We start from the raw sequence: 21558 nt of genomic DNA, 5'->3' as shown, positions 1-21558 counted from the left end.
GGGTTTTTTATGAGCACATTTTTTAGAGGAATTTATCTTTCCTGAAACGCATATATCCTGTGATAGGTAAGTCTTAAGTAATAACTTCAGAACATGAGCCTTTTGTGCTCATCTGTGTACAAATGCATTATTTCATGCCAGTTTCCTTATAGAACTCCTTTCTTAAACTGTATTTGCATATCTATGGCTGCACAGATTTTAAGGTCCTAGCAAGAGATTGCTTTGAAGAACAAATCAGAAGACCTAAAAAGAATTGACCTTGTCAGTGTCCTGACAAATTCTCAAAATAAAATCCTGGAACATGGCTGGTTAGGGTTGTATTACATTATTTATGTGTGCAGAAAAGACTTAATATTTCTCACTGGTGCTTAAAAAGCGAACAAACCCAAGCCCATCAAAAGATCACCACCACCAATCACAAAGCTAATGAAAAAAATTGTGAAACATCACAACTTCTACTTTTTTTCTTTTTTTTTCCCTACTGATTTGGTTAGGAAGTATGGATGGAGTCTTTAATTTTCAGGTGCGCATTTCCTTTAATGTGCAGCTTTTAATGGTGATACAGCCAGAGGATATTGTGTGTTGTTTTTTTTTTTTTTTTAGTAAAGTTCTCAACTCTGGAAATTGATTCTTTTTCCTCTCTCTCCTGTGTATTTATCATCATTTTGCTTTTTTATTTTTTTTTGGAGGGGGCTGTGGAAGGGGTTGCTTGTTTCACTATTTTCTCTCCTTTTAGCGGGAAATTTTTTTATGTTGATATACTTCTTTATTTTATTATGTTTTTTACTGTGAGCTAGGAAGTTGTTTTTTCACTGTGTTGGAGGAAAAAAGCAGAATAAATTCTTGTTTTAACTTGATCTAATGCTATATGAATAATAAGCAAAACGAACCTTTTTTTTTTTCCAGAACTATTGCATGGAACTTAGTGGCAAGTTATTATGAAGAATTACCCTTTGGTCGATGTGGTTTGATGACAGCACAAGAACCATGGAGTGGCCACTATAAAGTAGAAGCACCTATTTGGATTACAGGTTAAAAAAAAAAAGTGTCCATAACTATATTGTGAGAGTCTTTTATCTATGTGTGTTGTTTTTTGTACCGTGTTAAAGTAGCTTCATGTAATGTCTTATAAATTCTTTAAAGAAAAAAAGGCTTATTTCAATAGGAAGCAGTAAGATCTAAAAGGAGGCAAATTTGACCATTAGATTATATGCAGAAATAAACTGCTGCTTTTTACAGCTATCACTATTAAACTGTTTTGTTCTGAAGTGCTTGTAGAGATTAGTGTACTTTCCTTGTTCTTTTTGCTTCACTTTTTTTATTTTATCCTAAAGTAGATATCTGATACCTTTCAATCTGAGGAAATAGAATAAAGAACATATATAGTCTTGTACTACTTGAGGTTCTTGGCCTCTGTAATTCACCATTACTTCGTACATAGGAAAATGGAAGTACTTTTATGCTATGTCTTCTGAAAACAGATTGAGTGGCTACTCTGTAGTTCTTCTGTAGTCTTTACTGTCTGCCACAGAGCAAATGGCATATACAATGCCATTAAGAAAGATCAAGGCAAACATTTCAATATTTATACTTTGCTAGTTGCCCAGCATTAGGAAAAAAAAAAATGGCTATAATATCATCTGAAAAGTTTGGAGCACCTGAGTTTCTTTTTGAATTTTCTTTTGATTTTCTTTTTTTCCATGTTGCTTAGGCATACACTTATAATAATGTCATATACTTCTTTGGCAATTACTTATACTGAAAAAAACCCTACCTCATGTAGTTGATTATTCCTTAAGGAGAAGCTCTTCTGTACTTTCTCTGACTTGATTGTTTTCTCTGCCACAGAACAGATGTTTTAAAATGTGTTTTAGTATAATTCTGTAAGCTTTTGTATGGGTAGAATTTGCTTTGAAATTCCGTTACTTCATTTTGGGAATTTCCATATATGAAATTAAGGACAGACTAGAAATTATAGTTATCTTTATTAAGATTTAATTACTTTCTTATGATTTTCTGTTCCATCTCAGCGCACACAACACAATTTACTCAACCAGGATGGTCATACTTGCAAGTGGATGGACACTTAGAAGGAGGTGGAAGCTTTGTAGCTCTGACAGACGGTCTAGGAAACCTTACAATAATAATTGAAACTATGGTAATGTACATCAACAAAAGTAGAAGAAATAAAATAAATATTTTCTTACAAGTGCCTGCTTCAATTTATGCCATGTCTGTGAATATCCTCTATAATACTTCTGTAGCTTCATTACTGAGACCACCAGAAGTCCTTTTTTTTCTATCTAAACACTGTATAATCATTATATCACAAACTTATGTGATGATACACTATGGGAGAAATTGAAAGTCTTTTTTTTAAAGCTGTGTTAAGAATATTATAGTTTGTGCAATAGTAATCGTCATTAAGATAGTGAAATATTTACAAATTAATCCTGCGTTGCTTTTTATAATTTGTACAGTGTTTTTCTTGAATACTGTCATCTGATAGATTCCAGTAATGTATATTCCTTTGGTTCTTTCTTTTCTTCAGACACATAATCACTCTAAATGTATCAGACCTCCACTGCCTCACTTCCGAGTTTCACCTCAGCGAGCAACTTTCTACCTCAGAGGGTCTTTTGTAAGTAGGCATTAAATACATTTGGTCACTTTCGTAATGTGAATTGCACTGCATCTTGTGTGTACACACAAACCATGACAAGAGATCAAGAGGTCAGAACTGTTCACCTCCTGTGCTAGAGGTATATGCCTGCTGAAGTTTTAAATGTTCTTCTTTGGTTTTTACCGTAAGACTCAATGTCAAAAATGAATTTGTATTATTACTACCTCTCAATGTATTTGTGTATATTGAAGAAAAAAATTGCTGGAACAGAGATACAATTTGATTTGTCATTAGGATTTATTCCACAGCTACATGCTCTGAAGTGCTGATATAGTTTGGCTGGCGTGGTCGTGACCTTTCTACCTGTCATCAGTTGCTTTCCAGGGAATGCAGCTGACTATGTGATAGAAGTTTTGTTGTTCTATCCCATCAAAAGATATGAAACATGGGGATTTTCAGGATATTAGAATCTTCTGTTCATATTAGCAATATTACTGTGTTATTAGGATAATAGTTTACTGATATATGTAGATTGCTCTGAAAGTAATGTCTCCTATTTATTTCCATGGAAACCACAACACACACAACAAAGAGAACAAAAACAGAACACAACTTGATAGAGCAAATTCTCAGCTTCACAACACTATTTTTCAAAGTAGTCATCACCATTAGCTATGCATTTTTACCAGCTGTGATCAAAAGTTTCATGCTGTACTTGTAAAATCTGCATGGCTTTCTTAGTGACTTGTCTTTCATGTTGCTGATGCTGAAATGTACTATCTACTACCTCACTGCTCACAAAGACTGTTTGGTGTACCCATGAACATTCAGCAAGCATCAGTGGGCCAACATAATATAGTAGGAAGTATTACTTTTGGATCAGCCCTTGTATAGTTGTGAAAAATTAAGATTTGTAATGGCTATCTGAGTTAATTGGTGGCTGCCGATGAGTTCGGCAATTCTAAAATAACAGCAGTTAGACACTGATAGTTTTCAAAGCCAAATTAAAATTGTTGTTGTGTTGATTTCTTTTTTAATTTAATGTTATGTTTCATTGTAGTATTTCCTGAAAACTCTTCAGGTGTGGTACTCTAGGCTTGGTTTTGAATCTGCAAATTCTAGTCTTTTTGAGCAACTTCAACCTGTAAAGGTAAGTTGATTAGTTTTAATACTCTATTGTAACTTCTTTGAATTGATATTGCAAAAAAAAATTGTACTTCAATTTACAATATAGAATTGCAAAGTAAGAAATAGAATCCCACATGTCAAAATAATCTAAGATAACTTTTCAGAGAGAAGTTTTATGCTCTTCAGTGTAAATTCATGAAGATAAGTGCTCGGTAGGCTGGTAATACAAATTGTTTTTTAGGTCTGAAACATTGCAGCATTTCAGTAGGTATGTGGTTTAAGAGTAATGATTTAATTGGTTCTAGTGTGATAATGAAGTCTGGATGTCCTTTTTTCAGTTTTTGGGTCCACTTTACTACATTTTCACCCTATACATTTGAATTACAATAAAATGTCAGTATAGTGTACCTCAGCATTGTTTGTTCTGCCTAACTTATACTCTCCTTCTGAGTGTTAAAAGTAGTCAGATTTAGCAATTTTGTTCCTGCTACAGAAGGATTTGCAGGATGATATCTATAGTATTTATGTGGCCTGAAGGTGATAACCTTCCAACTTTCTGGCCTCTCTACCTGTATTCTTTGCCAAAACTTTGGGAAGTATGTGCTCACTGGATGCATTTATAATAAATATTTTTGAGAAGAGAACCTTTTGAGATCTTTTTTTTTTTTTTTTGTACTACCCAAAATACTAAGAATGTGAGAATACAGGATATTCATCACAAACTCAATTAAAATGTGCTTTCACAGACTGCTTTTTGTTAAAGCAGCCTTTCTCAAAAGCAGACCATTGTATGTACTGTGACTTAAATCTTGCCCGCAAAGGAGTATTCTAGTACTCTCTAATTTCAGGTGTGTGTTTTCCCCCATTCCTGGAACTGCTGCACTTCTATGCTTTAACTGTATACTTCAGGCTTGCTTTATTAGCTCTGTTTGACAAAAGTTTTACTAGCTGTATACAAACTCTCCTGGAAGTAATAAAGACTTGTGTTGAGGCAATTTTTGCTTTAAATTGAACTTTAGAGGATATTCTTGAACTCAGAAGCTTGAATTTTTTTATGTCGCAATTTGTTTTTTGCAAGTTGAACTTTCTTTTAATTCCAGGTCTGGAGGGGAAGTTTTTCTTTAGATCTAGATGTGGATGAAGTCTATACTTTAACTACACTTAAAACAGGACGGAAGTGTAACTGCCCAGAGCCTCCACCACCTCAACCCTTTCCTTCAAATTATAAAGATGACTTTAATATTCGTAAGTCAGAAATCTCTTATCAAAAGCTTAATTCTCATAGATATAGTCTCATTGTAGAAAGGCCATAACAGTTGTGGTATTTGAGTCATCTGATGTAGAAGACATGAAGTACTTTGAATGTGTTTCATTTTTTTTCTCTGACAATTTGTGTATGTATACTTCACTTCCAAGAAGGTGAATTTAATTCTAGCTCTTAACTAAGTGACTGCTACAGTTTTAAAATTCTTGATGCGACGTTATATCTCAAATGTAGTGAACTTTTTTAAGGGAATGTAAAAAGAATTGAACACTTCCCCTCTGAGGACAGGCTGAGAGAGCTGGGGAGAGAGCTGGGGCTCTTCGGCCTCGATGAGAGATTGCTGTTTGGAGACCTGCTGGCAGCCTTTCAGTATTTAAAGGAGGTCTATTACAAAGAAGGAGACAGACTCTTTATTGTGATCTGTGGTGACAGGATTTCGAGAAATTTGGGTTTCAAACTAAGATAGAGAAGATTTAGACTGGATACAAGGAAACCTGGAGACCTTCAAAGTCAGGTTGGACCAGGCTCTGAGCAAGCTGTTCTAGCTGTAAGTGTCCTTGTTTTTTGCAGGGCAGCTTGACTAGATGACCTTTAAAAAGTCACTTCCAGCTCAAACTCCAACTCAAACAATTCCACTATTCCATTAAAAGGAGAAAAAGAAAGGAACTTTGTATATTTACAAAAATGGTCCTGCTTCCAACTTCTAAAACTTGATTTTTGTACATTTTTCTAGTACAAAAGACTGTACTTTAATACAATAAGTCAGAAGTCTGGAGGATATCTTCAGAGGAAATCTCTGACATCAAGGTCCACAAAAGAAAAATAATGTTTTGGTGCTGACATATTTTATTCTCTGAACAGGTAATCCACCTTTCAGTGAAGCTCCAAATTTTGCAGATCAGACGGGTGTGTTTGAGTACTTCGTAAATGGCTCTGACCCAGGAGATCATGTTTTCACACTCCGACAGGTAGTGATTCAGCGACCCATCACTTGGGTTTCTGATGCAGACCAGACAATCAGCATCATAGGAAACTTTCAGTGGTATGTAAATACTACTTTTTGGTGACATCTGAGGAAATGGTATCCTTAATAGTTTGAATTATGATTTGTTGGTCTCTTTCAACCTATATTTCCCTTGCACTGAATGTTTTTACCTTTAAACAATCTGTAGTCATGTATAAATGATGATTAAAGGGACTTAAGTTCTTGAGCCCTGCATGGTGCTATTACCATCACTATTAAGAGGTCAGATCAACAAGATCTTATTTAAACAAGTCTTGAAAACATCCAAAGATGAAGATTTCATTTCATCTCCTAGTGTCTTGTCCTAGAGGTCCACTGCCTTGGGAAAAGATTTCTTTGACTCCTATGGGGCACACATGTTCAAGCTATTTTTGGGAATAATGATGTGAGATGGCGCACTAGGAAGGCTAAGTTAAAGTAGCACTAAGAAAAAGCAGGATCTGAATTTTGAAGTATGCACAGATAACTTTTTCCCACTGTTTTTAAAAGAGGCAAAAAGTTGATTCAATTTATTTTACTTGATTTTGAATTGTATTGCTTGATCATTACTAATTTGATCTATATCATGTTGTGATAGTTTGGGAATTAATTCTGTTATATTTGTTGCAGACTGCCATCTTCTGAGCAGTTCCTAGAATTGTGTATATTTAATTTACCTACTGATTAGAACAGTTGTATTTTTGGGTAGACGTAGCTAAGATTTACTGGAGTACAGTTATCGTTCATTCTACGAACTATAGTGGTGATAATTTTGAATGAAACAGTATATCTTAGCATAATATTTTAATTTAAAAAGTATTTGGATAAGAACCTGTTAAATAATTGGCTCAGTAACAGTAATGAATATATTTGGATAAGAACCTGTTAAATAATTGGCTCAGTAACAGTAATGAATAAACTTAATGCTTAAGTTTGATTTATTATTTTTACAATTTGGAAGAGACTTTAATTCTTTTTAGAGAACATTTTGTCTGTTTTTTTCACTGTTATCAGATCAGTGATGTTTTTTTAGAACATGTATTATGACTCTTATTTCTGACCTTGACAAGTGATAGAATCATTTTGCTTTGAAGCCTATAAGCACACCACGTCTTGTAGCTGAAGGTTGTTTTTGACATACCAGATGTGTACTTTTGCAGTTCTGTGTTAAGTAAAGCTTCGTGTTTTCCCCTGTAACCAGATTCCCCTCATTGAGCCAGTCGTATCTCATGATCTTTGTAACACATACATAGTACACTTAAATTACTGCACTGAAATCTCCGGAAACTTCCTACTTCATTTCGGTTCTATTTTTTTTTTTCTGGATTAGTGTCTTTTCAAAATAAAGCTTGTTTCTTGAATATTCAACTGATTATTCAAGCTTTACGCATCTAACTTTTATAAGGAAAGTTTTCAAGTTCAGGCCCAGTTTGCCTTATTTTTTCCTGTGTACATTTTCAACTACTAATGCACAATATAGAAATGTTAAACTAAATTTGCTCTGAATTTCTGAGATGTTTTGATTTCAGTTATCAATAGCATTCTTTGATTTCTCTCGAGTTTAGTTGGTTTTAGTTTGGATTTTAATTTTGTGAAAGTTTATGTAGCTACTCTTGAAATTTTTCGTGTTTTGCTCTGATGAACCTAGCTTCATGCTTTGAACCTAGCTGCATGCTGTAATTAGTGATATTTAACACACATTGCTCCCAGTGTCATTATAATAGTGTGAAAAATGAGGGAGTCTTGTGTTTAATACATAGGGAAATAAGAAAGATCTTAAACAACTTGTGTAATGAATATGTATCCAATAAACTGATGCTTAAGCAGTAAGAAAAATCTCATTTAATTCTGATGCAAGAGATGGGAGAGAAGACTACCAAAAGTACGTATTATTAATTATTTATCTGTAAGCTGAGGTCATAGAGGAGTTTATCACACATTTAAAAAAAAAACAAAACAAAACAAACAAACCTATGTATAATTGGAAACTTCCTTTATATATGACCTTTTGACTGTATCCATACTAGCAACAATTCATCACAAGTAACTTAAGATAAGGAATGTAGGTACTTAATTTCTTGAGCAAGCATTAATAGAGTTGGTTAATTTTTACTTGTGAGAGGCTTGTACTGCAGTCTGTGGAGTGCAAGAATATTGAGTAAATTTTTTTCAGTGCTATCAAATTGTTCTGGTACTTCTTTGTGTGATGGTAGGTTATTTTCCTTAACAGTTGTCATTAAATGTATAATATGGTGCTTTACAGTTGAGCTGAAATATTACCTCAGGAAAAAATCAAGTAATTTCAGCCTGTTAAAACACACTGTTTCTCTTACAGGGTAAACCTGACAGTCACTTGTGACATCTACATAGAAAAACCGCTTGATGGGGGTGTGTTCATTGCTGGAAGAGTAGACAATGGTGGGATATATGTTCGTCGTACCAAAGGAGTTTTCTTCTGGGTTTATGCAGATGGCACCTACAGAGTCACTAGTGACCTAGGTAAGAAGACCTTTCCTAAATTGGATGCTGATAGATGGACATACTGCATTGATAGCCTTAACAAAAATGGTGGACATTCTGGTTTTGTTACTCAGCTGCAGTCACTATGAACTTGACTCATTGTGCTTTAACAGTGGTTGCATTTTGTATATGGCTAGATCATCTGAAGGTTACTGGCTGCTCTACTTCTCATTCTCAGCTTTCTGGATATCTTTTCAAATATCTCCAGAATCATAGAGTTGTAGGGGTTGGAAGGGACCTCAGGAGATCATCTAGTCCAACTCTCCTGCTAAGATGTTCCCTAGAGCAGTTTGCATAGGAAAGTGTCCAAGAGGGTTTTGAATATCTTGAGAGGAGACACTACAACTGCTCTGGGCAGCCTGTCCCAGTGCTCTGTAACCCTTGAAGTAAAATTTTTCCTCATATTTGTATGAAACTTATGTTCTGGTTTGTGCCCATTTCTCCCTTGTTCTGTCCCTGGGCACCACCAAAAAAACAGCATGGCCTCAGCCTCTTGATGCTCTCTTTCAATATGTATAAGTCTTGGTAAGATCCCCTGTCTTATCCAAGCTAAGGAGTCCCAGGTCTCTCACCCTTTATTCCTAAGAGAGAAGTTCCAGGCCCCTAATGATCTTTGTAGCCCTTTTTCTACTGATAAAATCTATTTTATGGTAGCAAATGTAAATTATTTTGCTTTTCATAAATATTCAGATACAGTGTTACAGGAAGGTTTAATTTGTTTTATTATAATAATCCTAAGAAGATGATCTGTCTTGGAAGTCCATTATGTACGTTTGGCTTAGATAATGAGTGCCTACTGTTTCCACAAAATATACACTACGTTTTTGTATAGTTGCCTACTTGTGATGCTCATATTCACGTGTGCTCGTGATTGATGGGCATGAAGAACTGTATATATGCTGTAATCATCAACTGTGAAAACTCCTATTATATGTTTTCAATTGCTTCATAAGTTTGAATTAGACTTTTCAATAGTTTGACTCTAATGCAACTTATAGATCTACAATATGCCTGATATGAATACAGCCCATAATGACTGATTTCACACTGCACTGGATCTTAAAAATAGCAACCTCTTCTATTTGGTAGCTGTGGTTTCCTATTTCTCATTTTCTACTTCTTCACTGTGGGTAGGCAGAGTACCTGTAACTTGGGAATTCTATTACCTTCTCTTATCACACTGATTCCTAGGGAACCTCATGTTTAAATCCACAACAACTTAAGTTTCAGTTGTGTGTAATAAATATATATATTTATTGTATATACACACATACACTTGGGTTTAGAATGAACTGCACTGTTTATTTCTTGAGACATGTCAGCATTGCCTAGCAGAGAATAACTTTTTTCCATGTTGAAATGAGGGGAATGTGATTAATGACCTCATTATTTCAGATGGGCATGCTTGTTAGGCCATAAGGTATTTTTTTCCTCTATAGCTATTTTTCATCATCTTTATATTCTTCTAAAAAGGTGTCTGTATGTTAAATTACCTCGCAGCTGAAACTGCCAACTGAATAATTGAAGATTCTTCTTCTAGTGCTTAGTTGTTGTTTTTTTTTCCCAAGTCTCTCTCCTGATTTTAGCTTAGTTTAAATTTTGACTAGAACTAAACAATGTTACTTTGTGGCATCTCAAAACCTCTGAATTTAATATCTTCTAATACATAAAAAAAGGTTAGTAGAATAAGTGGAGGACTAGCTACTGTCACACTTGGTTAAGTGTACTCCCAGTAGATGGAATCTCTAGAAGCACTGGAAAAAAGCTCCTGACAGAATAGTAGAATACCTCTCTGTAGTAAGATAGTGGTCCTGAACATGTCTGAAAACAAAATGCTTTCCTTTTGCTAGCTTGATGTTTATCTGTCTCTCTAGGCAGAAGTTAAATGACACTTTGCTAACCTTGAGTGTGTTTTGCAGCTGGAGAAGAAATATTAATGAAAGGGCTTTCTGGTGTCCGAGATAATGCTTGGCACACACTTACTCTCAACATCCAGGTAAGAGCGTGGTCAAGAAGCTGGAAAACTGCTATGAAAATTCCATTCCTAAATCGTTTAGACAAAAGCATGCTATTTTACTGTTTGCATGAGATGATCCTGCATAAAACATTGATACATACTTTAATTTAAACAAAAAATAAAATACCACATCATATTCTATTTCCTGTATTTTTGAAGAGATCTTGAGAAACTGGGGAGGGTATAGAAGATAACTGGAAAAGAATGATTATGTCCTGACTTCCTGTTCTGAAGATTCTTGGTGAACTACTTAACTGTTTTATAAATCTGACTCCAATTATCTTTGCATGTTAAGGCCCTGTGTATGATGCCTCTTAAGGACTTGGCAGTTCATTCAAGCTCCCTAGTTCCATTTTTCTTTCCTGTGCTGAGAAAGTGTGGGCATTGTGTTGATGTAAAAAAAATAGCCCATTGTTGATTAGAAGCCTACTCAAAGTGTGGGATCTCCGTGTGGTGTTTCTGCATTTTTGATCATAGTGAGAAAAGTGGTACCAAACTTTACTTTAAATATACCTGTGCAATTTATCTGGACATCACATTGTTGCAACTAAAAGGCTTTAAATTCCTCAGCTGGATGCCTAGCCCCCTTGGCTAATACAACCTTTGCAACTGCAAGAGATCTAAAATAATTGGGAAGCTTAAATCCCCACTGAAGGTATCTTGTACTGTAACAAACTATAAAATTCTGTGCTAAGACTCTAACAGCTAAACTGTCTATGAACATTAGAAGCTGGTTTGATGTGTTTTTTTTTTTGCTTTTTCTGCTTTTGTATTGATAGACAAAGGAATGCTTTTATCTGAGGCATTCACAAATGTTTGTACAGCCACATTTATGACAGTAATTTTTATCTGTAAAATGAAGTTTGAGACTTGCTAACCTGAACAGAGTATTAAAAATGAGTGTAAATTATCTTAAACAGAAAACAATGATGTTGGTCTTCAAATCATGATGCTATAGAGTTGCATATACCAAAAATGCCTTTGATGTAATAAAAGAATTGTAGAGGAGGCTTTTTGAAAAAGTCTTTTTACCTGTATTTCTAATTTTTATAGACTCAGTACAGGTAAACTAGAATGTTCCTCCACCCCCCTCCCCCCTTTCAATTTAATATTGGTAGGATAAATTTTAACTAGTTCTGAAACTGTTCTCAACATTAATGGTAACATTCTACTTAAAAGTTACTAAATCCCCTTCTCTCATTGGCTGGATGACTAAAATACAATAACTCTTATTTTTGTCTAATTCTGCAGAATTAATGCCAGGTGTGTCATGTAAGAGAACTGTTTGTAGTTCCAGGTAGTTCTAGTTTTGTTAAGCCCCTCAAAACAGGTGAGCATTTGAAGGAGTATGATATAGATGCAAGAGGAAAGAAAGTTTACCTTTGAGACTCTGCACTGAGTTTGCAAGCTGAGAGTTTGGGGAAGATAAACCTTTTATATACACTACATAAAAGCAGTAGATCTGTTTCACAGAGCTGATAGGCGCTGGATGATTATGTGCAATATTTAGAAGTGCCTCTGCATGGAAAGCATGTGAAATGTAGTTGAAAATTCACTGGACATCTTTTTGACTTGTCTCATCTTCCATACAGATTGTCTTGGTGTCAATACACTCGATCACTGGATTTCACAAAACAAACTTTCTTTCCCTTTTTTCTGCCAGGGAACCTCTGCCTCAGGACTGTTAAATGGTTATCCACTCTGGGAGAACGTCACCATTTCTCAGCCAAGTAATGGCTGGGCTGCTATTGGAACTCGCTCGTTTGAGTTCGCACAGTTTGACAACTTCCATGTTGAAGCTAGATGAGGCAGCTTTTGCATTTGGAAATGACGTCATACTTTGAAGAAGAGTCAGCTCAAACTTTGGGCTCAGCTTAACACTGACACTGATATATTGGCAAAGAATCTGAATTCTCACCCTATTATTTTCTAAAGGTTTACATTACTAGTTACCAATGTGAGTAAGTTTCATCCCCTGGTTGCTATGGATTCTTTACTCTTAGAATTCTGGTGGTAAATTTTAGTTCAAGGTAACAATGAAAACAAAATCATAGATCTGATTATTTTTGAATAAAAGGATCTTAACTTCCCATCTTATTTTCAAGCCGAATTTGAAAGTTAATAGAAGAGCTGCATTTTTAAACACTAACGTGACTGTGTCCATTCCTTTCACTGTAAGAATTAAATACCAATAAACCTAATGAACTAGTAGCCCCATGCAGTTGTACTATAATCACTTTCAGATTTCATTTAGATGAAGAACCTATTTTTTCCTGTATTAAGAAAAAAAATGTTTTGTCTATTTATGCTACAATCTGAGGCTAAACATTACAATGCGAAAGATGTGTTCGATTACTACTTCCAATTTTTATCGCTAGCCTTAAAAATATTTTTTTTGAGCAGAAGGGAAATCTGTTATGGGTGTTTAAGCAATGCAGGATGTGCCTTAAGTTTCAACTACCTCCTTTTTCAAAAGAAAGGGTTGAAATAGATTAAAAGATTAATAATCAGTTAATTATTGATAGCCTTTATGGAATGGTGTTATTTGTTTTGGTTTTTTTTTTTTGCATTGTACAAGAATAAAAACTGAGTCCTGGGCCCTTAATTTATGCCAGGTTATATGTGGAAAAATTGTCTTTTTTTTCCTAGAAGTTTGAGCATCCATCTCTCATTTGTGATGGATCTAAAACTTCGAGCAGAAATGAAAGTATATCAAAATGTTACTCAGATGATAGTACCCATTCCTTTTCTGTGCTATGAAAAGAATCATGTCCTTGCATAAAAGGAAATGAAAAATATACGTCTTAAGACCTTGCAGTCTAGTCATAAGATGACAGCAGATGGATACAGATGGAATTGTATAGTGTATCAGGCTGCACTATTGTCCAACAGTATGCCTACTCCTAGACTGCATGGAGTAAATTTCAGATTGAATTTTGAATCCTTTGGAAAGGAGGGATTCTCTTTTGTTGCTACTTCACTGTTTTTTTTTTTTTGAAGTTACTGTGCTATCAAAAAAAAAAAAAAAAAAAGATCCAGACTGTAGTGAGATAGCAAATGCTATCTTCATCAGTTGGCTTTTGAATTTTTCTTTTGGTCATTTTGAATGAAAATGATGTCTATTCCATAACAAAATGTATCCCATGTCTGCATCCTATTTAACTAGCGAACAAGTAGTTCTGGAGATGTGATGGGGCACATGTGTAGGAGGCTCTCTGTAGTATGCAATATCTCATCTTTGAGAAACAGATTTGCAATATACTTCAACTTATGCTAAATGTTGTTCTGATCCGTTTTATTTTGAAAGCTAATTTCAGTAAGCATTGGCTTTGATCTTTGATGTTTTCAGCTAAGGTAGAGTTAATGCAATACAAATTATTACTAGACATTTTTTAAGAAGGTTATCTTCCAAATCGAGTTTTGGAGAGATCTCAATTTCCTAAGTAGAGATGAGTGTTTTATTTCTTTCAACAATTTTACTGACACCGCTATTAATTGGTTATGAATCATTCATAAGTGCAGATTTCACACAAGCAGTAACCTTGAAGAATGGTCTAAATGGCTAAACTTTAAAACTCCTGTAGAGGATTTTGAAATATTACCTGTTTATTTAACTGGGTAAAAAGTGAAAGCCAGTTTTCCACTGGCTTTGAGTTTCATTTTGATAGTCGAAGTGTGGGTGCAAATCTGTTCATTATTTGCTTGATTTCAGAAGGGACATGACTGGAATCCAGATGTGAAGGTATTTAAGGTCCTTATATTCAAGTAATATGAATACAGAAGAATAAGTTCTCAGAATAAACTTGTTTCAGCTGTGATGGTTTTTCTTAGTAGCATGTTTCTTGAAGAGTTCATGTTAGCTTGTGTGGGCTGCAAGCAGCGTTGTATAAGAGAGATTAGCAAAGGTGCAGTTTATCCAAAGGCGTTGTCCAGTTGTTTTTTTTACTACCCTTTAATGCACTAGTGTAATAAACTACTGTCATATTGTGTACTAAGCACAATGTATTTTGTCACTGAAAATAATGATTATTTTTTCTAATCTTAACTTATTAATGTTAGAGGATTAAACTGTTTTATGAAGAGAATAAGCGATCTAGTAGTGATATAATGTTGTTCATTCGTATGTGTGTAATTCTTCACCCTTCAGCAGGCTGTAATATCCTTGCCAGTAACAAACTGTCAGGTCTTTCACTGAGGGGTGGATTTATGTTGTTGATTATAAATACTAATCATTCCAAATGGACAAATAAAACGTTTAAAACCCCTTTATTTGTGGAGAATGCTTCTGTTAATGGATCTTGATGTCCTCCAGCAAGAAAGCTGCCAGTTTTTATCATTGTGATTCCTACTAAAGATGATTGCCCCTATGTTAACTGGATTGGAACAATTTTTCAAATGCCAAACAATCCTCGTTAACAAATATCATAAAATCAGGACTTTCGTTGTTGATATGAACATTATTTATAGTGCTCAGTATACATTCTACTTCTCTTTATTATGGGTGGTTTTTGTGTGTGTTTTTTTTCCCTTTGCATTTATTTAAAGGGATTAAATTGTACTTACGGTCACTTGTACAAAACTGCTGAGTACTGAAGTCTTGTGAGCTTAAGCTGAAAGTCTTTTTACAGGTATGGAAGCAGGTAGTGCAGTTCAGGTATATATTAAAGTTTACATGAGACTTTTTTTTTTTTTTACCTTGAGTAACCTTTTGGATCTAGCTTCAGTTTTTTTTTTAATTATCTTTTACTCCCCACTCCAAGCCTCAAACTTCTGGGTTCAACTTAAAAAGGGGAGGAGAAATTCCATGATGCTAGACACATTTTCCTGGCTCAAATCTTGACACATTTTCATGCTGATGGGCATGAATTGCTCTGGAAATGCTGTTTTCTGCTTCTGTTGGTAAAAGATGTGTCACTCCAGTAAGAAAGCATTACTGGAGTTACCACTTTGGTTATGTAGCACTGCATCAAAATTGATTCTGTCCCTTATTTTCTGCCATGCGACTTTTAGGTTAGTTGCTACAAACAACATTCTTGGGGGTTTTTAAATTTCTGCAAAACAGTACTGCTTTTCTTTAGGCTACTCATGAGCACTCATTTTGCAGCCTCCTCTTGTTTTTACTGTATCAAAAGTAAATTTCTAGTTCCGAATTTGGAATGGTGAATTGAAAACAATCAAGCTTATTATGGAAGTCTTATCTGATTTTTATCTTAAATGCCTTGGGCATCTTTTCTGTGCCCTTTAGGCTCCTTACCATTCAACACCACTATTTGGTAATCACAAACCACTGTGATCACAGTCCTTCAGAATCTCATTTCCTGAAGGACCAAAGTAACTTTGTAATTATTGCATTAAACCTCTCCTTTACTTCTTTTGTATGCCCTAGGTTAAACCAAGGCATATCTCTGGAAACTGGAAGTAAAATTCGAGGTAAAATTCCAGAAGTGTTAGAGTGGTAATTTTATTTATTTTTAAAATGTCTTTTCTGCTTGTGTTCAGTGTTTGAGCGTAAGCACTTAAATCAGGAAAGCAGTCATCTTGATTTTTACCGTGTTCATGAATGCATCTCAAAATGCTCAACTGTAAGAGAGGATGGCTGGCTCCGTGCAATACAGTCTTCAAGAGAAAATAGAGCCTAGTACACCTGGTTAATAAGGTGCACCCAGGTCTGGGAACCTTTGGCCTAGGATGAAGAAGTTACCACTGCTCTTTACGTGTTTCCAAATAATTAAAGGAAATGTCCTTATTTAGTTGAATTTCTGTGTTCATTTTTTGTTGAGAAATGCAGGTAACTTCCTTACTGTTTCTCATTTTTTTTTTAAAGAAAGTGCCTATGGAAAATCGAATACTTTGTTTCTAGAAAAGCAAATCTTACTAACTAATAATACACGCTGATACCATTTTCAAGAAACACTGGGATCTTGCAATTTAAATCCTCGTACCTGCTTTGCATTAAGAGCAAGAAGGTAAATTGTAGAATCAGAACTATTTAAGTTGGAAGGGACCATTAAAACTCATCTAGTCCAACTCCTCTGCAACAACCAGAGATACCTACAGCTCAGGGTTCTCAGAACCCCATCCGCTCTGACTTCGAATGTCTCCAGGAATGAAGCATTTACGTCCATGTCTCTCCATGTACTCCACATCTGGATGTGGTACTCCAGGTGATGTCTCATCAGCAGAGGGGCAGGATCCTCTCCTTTGCCCCGTTGCCTATGCTTCCTCTGAAGCCCAGGGTGTGGTGGGTTTCCTGGGCTGCAAGGGCACATTGCTGTCTCATGTCTGGTTTGCCCACTAAGAGTACTCTCCTGATGTCATGTACCATCAGTAGTACGTGGGTGTCCAGCACTTCCTCTGTCCAACAGTCTCACAGAATAAAAAAACAGAAGTGGTGGAGTAAAGCCAGGAGCTGAAACCTTGGCACAGCACCAACAACTGCTTTTGGAGAAAATAAGACCAGTAGAATGGAGATGAATAGGATAGATTGGAAAAGGCTGTGTTAACACAGAAACAGTGAGAGTGATACAAAGCTTCCACAGTTTCTGTGTATATCATGACTGAGATAAGAGTTGTGTTAATGCATCTATAAAATGCCGGAGAACCTAATATGCCCTTGGAAATGCAAGTCTCTGGACTTTCCCCTCTCTTTTCATGGAGGAAACTGGTGTAATTCTTACTTTAAAAAAAAAAAAAAAAAAAAAAGAGTAAAATGGCATGAAAGGAAAACTAAAGGCCTAGTCTACTTGCTGAATCTGTGGTCATTTTTTTTTTTTTTTAACACTGCATTCTTGAAGCTAATGAACACTGCTCACGTTGCTGCTTAACTGTAGCTGCTCCTTTTCCTCTTGAGACCTAATTCCCTGTGAAAAGTTTCTTAATCCTAACCCAAACCAGATAAACAGCAATGCTATTTCAGCTCATTGAGTGTGACTGACATGGGATTTGAAAGCATCGTGCGGCCAAGGCAGTCAGGACGGTGAGCTCATACTTCAGGCTACAAAAAAACCTCATTACACCAAGTCTGATCTATACTGAGAAAAATCTATAGCGGTATCACAAAGATAGATTTCCAAATGAAAAATTGATATTTGACATGAGCCTTAGAACTTTTTATCTTTCGTGACAAGTTCGTGGAGAGAGGACTTTGCATTTTGTGCCAGAAGCACTAGATGGCAGTGTAATTACAAGGAAAAAAAATAGCTGTCTGGATGGGTTCAGGGCTGCTACACTGAGCCGTGAAAACAGGCATGGATGTGTCTTGATTTGAGAAGAAAAACAATGGTTCAGACTATGGACAGCCTCCTGCAAAAATTCTACAGCATTCCTTACAAGAAATAGTAATTAATCTTTTAATATAATTTTGCATCTGCTCTAAGCATATTAGCTTATATAAAACAAATGCTTTCTAAAGCATCTATCATCTGCAGTATTTTTTTGGGATCAAAGTCGTCATAAAGAGTCAAAAAAGTCCCATTGCTGCCAGAAGCACAACTTTAGCTATTGTATGAGTCTCAGTAATCTTTGAGTTCTGTGTGCAGGTTGTGGAAGGATCTGCAATGACTTTTTTCAGTGTACAAGGCGTTTGCGGTTTTCTTGTGTTTGATCTGTGACAGCCTGTATTCTAAAAGCCTTTTAAATGCCAAGCTCTGATTTCAGAAGATATCCTTAGGAACCTGCACCCCTAGGCTGCTTTATGCAGCCTTGTGTACCTAGCTGGGTCTGTACAGGAGAATGTGTGTGTGGATGGGACCTGGCACTAAACCCCAGATCAGATGTGATGATGGATGGGAACAGTATATAAAAGCTCTCCACAGCACACAACTGTAAGACTATTTCAATTCAAGGTTTTCTCAGAAGCGGATCCCAGATATTCTGCTTTAATTTTAAAATAATGAACTGCAAGGGATAGAAACACTTCGAGAGGAATGAATGAGCATGTTTGCACAAACTGAGAAACCGTCATCCAGTTTGTCCTTGAAGAAGGTGATTCTTTGTTCAAAGAGATTTGAAGACAAGGAGAGATGGAAGCTCTGTAAGACTGTATGAATGTGTGAAGGAAGGATACAAGGAACCAATGGGAACTGGAAATGATTGACTTTGGGGTGACTGATCAACTTATAAGATCAAGAGGTCAGGAGTGTGAAAGCAGAAAGTGTTTGGCCATTACCGAGTGTCTCAGAACAGCATAATCAGAAATATGGGAGTAAATGAGCAGTGATTACCTGGACAGAAATTTGCTCCCTCTTGCCAGGTTTTCTAAAGCTTTATGTACCTAGGTTAATAAGCCAGAAATTTGCTTTCACTCCAGGCTTCCTAAGGTGATGTCCTTCACAGACCATGATTGTGGCCAGTCAACACTGGACGTAAGCATGGGCCATGTCAGCCCTGCTTGGCAGATAGCATCTTGCTGCCTCAGGGAAATCTGTGGACGTGGGCTCACATGATCTTTCTGTAGTTACAGGAGGGACCAACACAGGCAGAAGAAGGCACATAGGCCCAGGTGGCAGAGGCACTTTGTTTAACTTAAAACTGAGGTACAAGATTCTGATACAGAAAAGTATCACTTTGCCTTAGTCCCTAGAAGGTAAAATGAGAAATGTTTTCCATTTTGGAGGAGATTATAGTGTGAAACTGAAATGGAGGTTGCTCTTCTTCCATCCTGCTTTTATGTAGGGCGTCAGTGAGGTTTGCTTTTCAAAAGGACCAATGCATCATTTGTGTGATGGACAGGAGGCTGGGAACTGGATGCTTATTTATCTTATACTGTTCTTATGAACAGTATTTGATATGACATTCTGTGAAGGTGGAAGATTGTGTTTTCTGTGGGAGTATTGTGCCCTTCTGTCTAACGAAAGGGAAAGTTGTTCTTTGAGGAACTACAAAAATTTCACTTAGTGTTTTATAATCTTAATATTGTCTGTGTATTTGTTGTCTATTTTTCGTGATGAAATTCCTCTGAGTGTTGTTACTTTTATAGCCCCTTAGGTGCTCTGTCTTGTCTGGATCGTGGCTCTTTGTTGTTTGTTCTGACAAAATGTAATCTTCAGAAGCACTTCAGGTTCTCATTTTGCCTTTCCTAGGTATACTTTTAGCTTCATCTGCAAAAGTGAGAAAGAAACCATTCTGCGAATTGTTAAGGGACTGAAATATGATCATTAAAACTTGATAGATTTTCTTTTTGATTCGCAGTACTTTGCAGACAAACTGCTTACCAAAAACTGTGCTAGAATAAATGGAGTATGTACAGGAGAGTGGAAGAGATATCCCAAAGTTTGGTATGGTCTGTAGAAAACAGTGGTTATTTACAAGTATTTTTGGAGCAGGTGAGTTATACATCTGTCTCAGCCAGTGAGATAACACCAGGACACTGCTCATGACAATTGTGTTTCACGTGGATATGGTTTGGCAGTGCGTTAGCAATGTTTTGAGTTATTTTAAAGAATTCCTTCTGGGTTATTTGGTGGGGGAATTGACTTAAAATGGAGCCTTTATCTCTAGAGGGAGAAAGAAGAGCTTGGATGAGCTGCTGTTGTAAATCTACTCTTCCTGGTCACTGGCAAGCACTCCTGTTTCTGGTTTCCCCTTCTTAATGACTAACCACCTGTTTGGTCCCAGTGCTCCAGTGTTGGTGGGCGCCTGGGCTGCTTCGTGCTGTAATACATAGCACAGAGCAGTAAAGTTAATAACAAGGAGTTCTAGTAACAGAGCTGAGCTATAATTCAATGCCTTTGGGAGCCATTCATAACGCTCTGCAGAGCACAGTCTTCTCCTGAGAAGCTTTATATGGAATATACCACATCAAAGAGAAGGCTTATGCCAGTCTCTAGAAATAAGAAAGTAAGGTAGGAACCTGGGAATAACTAGCTGAGGAGCAAACCTCTGTCATATAATGGTTTAAGTGAGGCAATGGAACCGGCTCCCTTAGGAAGGGAAGACAGGGAATTTGAGGGACCTTCTGCTGGAGCTGTTGGCAGTTAGCCCTTCTAAGGTCAGATCATTGAGAATTTCTGGTTAAGGCTTATTAAATGCAGTCTGTCCTTAGTACTCTCTTGTTGAAAGGGAAGTAAGGCTAGTCAGGTGATTAAGTTTAGGGGGTAGGGCTTCACCTTCAGGCCTACAGGACAAAATGCTCAACCTTGATCTGCTATTGGCTTTTAATAGCAGTACTGATACTCTTGTAGAGTCATAGCCCAAACACAGAAATGTTGTTAGCACCTTAATAGAGCTGCATTATGGGAGGCAAGAAATCCTTGTGTACCCAAAATTGAGATGTTTGTGGATTACTGAAGAATGACACAGTCCTGACACCAGTTTTGGAGTGAAGTTTTTGCCATGAATGCAAGTTTCTTGTATCTGACATTCCCTGTCTGTAAAACGGTGTGCCAGCGAGACTACTTCATTTTCTCTAGCCTTGAAATCCATTCATAAGAATGCTACCCCAAAGGAAAATTATGGTTATCACTCAGAAGAGAAATGCTAGAAACATAGCCCTTGCTTTTTAAAATTCCACACACTTCTCCTGCCCTTTGGAAATAATAGCTTGCATGGTTGAAAGCCAGCATCATGTAATAGAGTTTACCCAGGAGAACTGGAATACTAAAACTTGGACTGTAGCTAGGAGATGTCAGCTCAACAACTGAGAAATAGAAGATCAGTCTCTATGCATGCGAAAATGGTCTAAGTCTGGCTCTGAAAATGGGTCTCGCTTTTGTTACAGGCAAGAAATTGTGGCCAAGACCTAAAAGACATTCATCTGTTGAAAAAGGTATGACTACATATTTAACTTCATTTGGAAGAATGCAATCTGGAATTTCCTTCCTGTGGCAAAATATATTTATTTGGTGTGGGGAAAAAAATAATCTTGGCAAATTACAGGGAAACATTCAAACTGGAAAGAACAATGACAACATAGTTTTGATTTCTTCCTAGGTTCTCTCAAGGCAGCTGGTTCTCTGGAAAAAGCAAGGCAGCTGAGGAAATCAGAATCAGCTTTTCACACATAA

At 36.3% G+C, this 21558-nt stretch overlaps 1 protein-coding gene across 2 annotated transcripts in view; it reads left to right on the top strand.

Moving 5' to 3' along the window:
* GALC (galactosylceramidase) overlaps positions 1-14824 on the top strand; it is a 38024-nt gene extending 23200 nt beyond the window's left edge. For both annotated transcript variants that reach the window (XM_003206656.5, XM_010711799.4), the window contains exons 9-17: positions 907-1031; positions 2031-2158; positions 2552-2641; positions 3684-3773; positions 4852-4996; positions 5877-6057; positions 8354-8517; positions 10458-10534; positions 12219-14824. In XM_003206656.5, the coding sequence (XP_003206704.1) occupies positions 907-1031; positions 2031-2158; positions 2552-2641; positions 3684-3773; positions 4852-4996; positions 5877-6057; positions 8354-8517; positions 10458-10534; positions 12219-12362 (1144 nt within the window). In that variant the 3' untranslated portion in view covers positions 12363-14824. The remainder of the gene's footprint in view (positions 1-906; positions 1032-2030; positions 2159-2551; positions 2642-3683; positions 3774-4851; positions 4997-5876; positions 6058-8353; positions 8518-10457; positions 10535-12218) is intronic.
* Positions 14825-21558: the final 6734 nt, after the last annotated feature.

This window comes from Meleagris gallopavo, chromosome 5 (assembly GCF_905368555.1).
Source record: "Meleagris gallopavo chromosome 5, MGAL_WU_HG_1.1, whole genome shotgun sequence".
Taxonomy (NCBI): Eukaryota; Metazoa; Chordata; class Aves; order Galliformes; family Phasianidae; genus Meleagris; species Meleagris gallopavo.
Note: the sequence above shows the minus strand (reverse complement) of the source record. Positions and strands in the feature narration are given on the sequence as shown.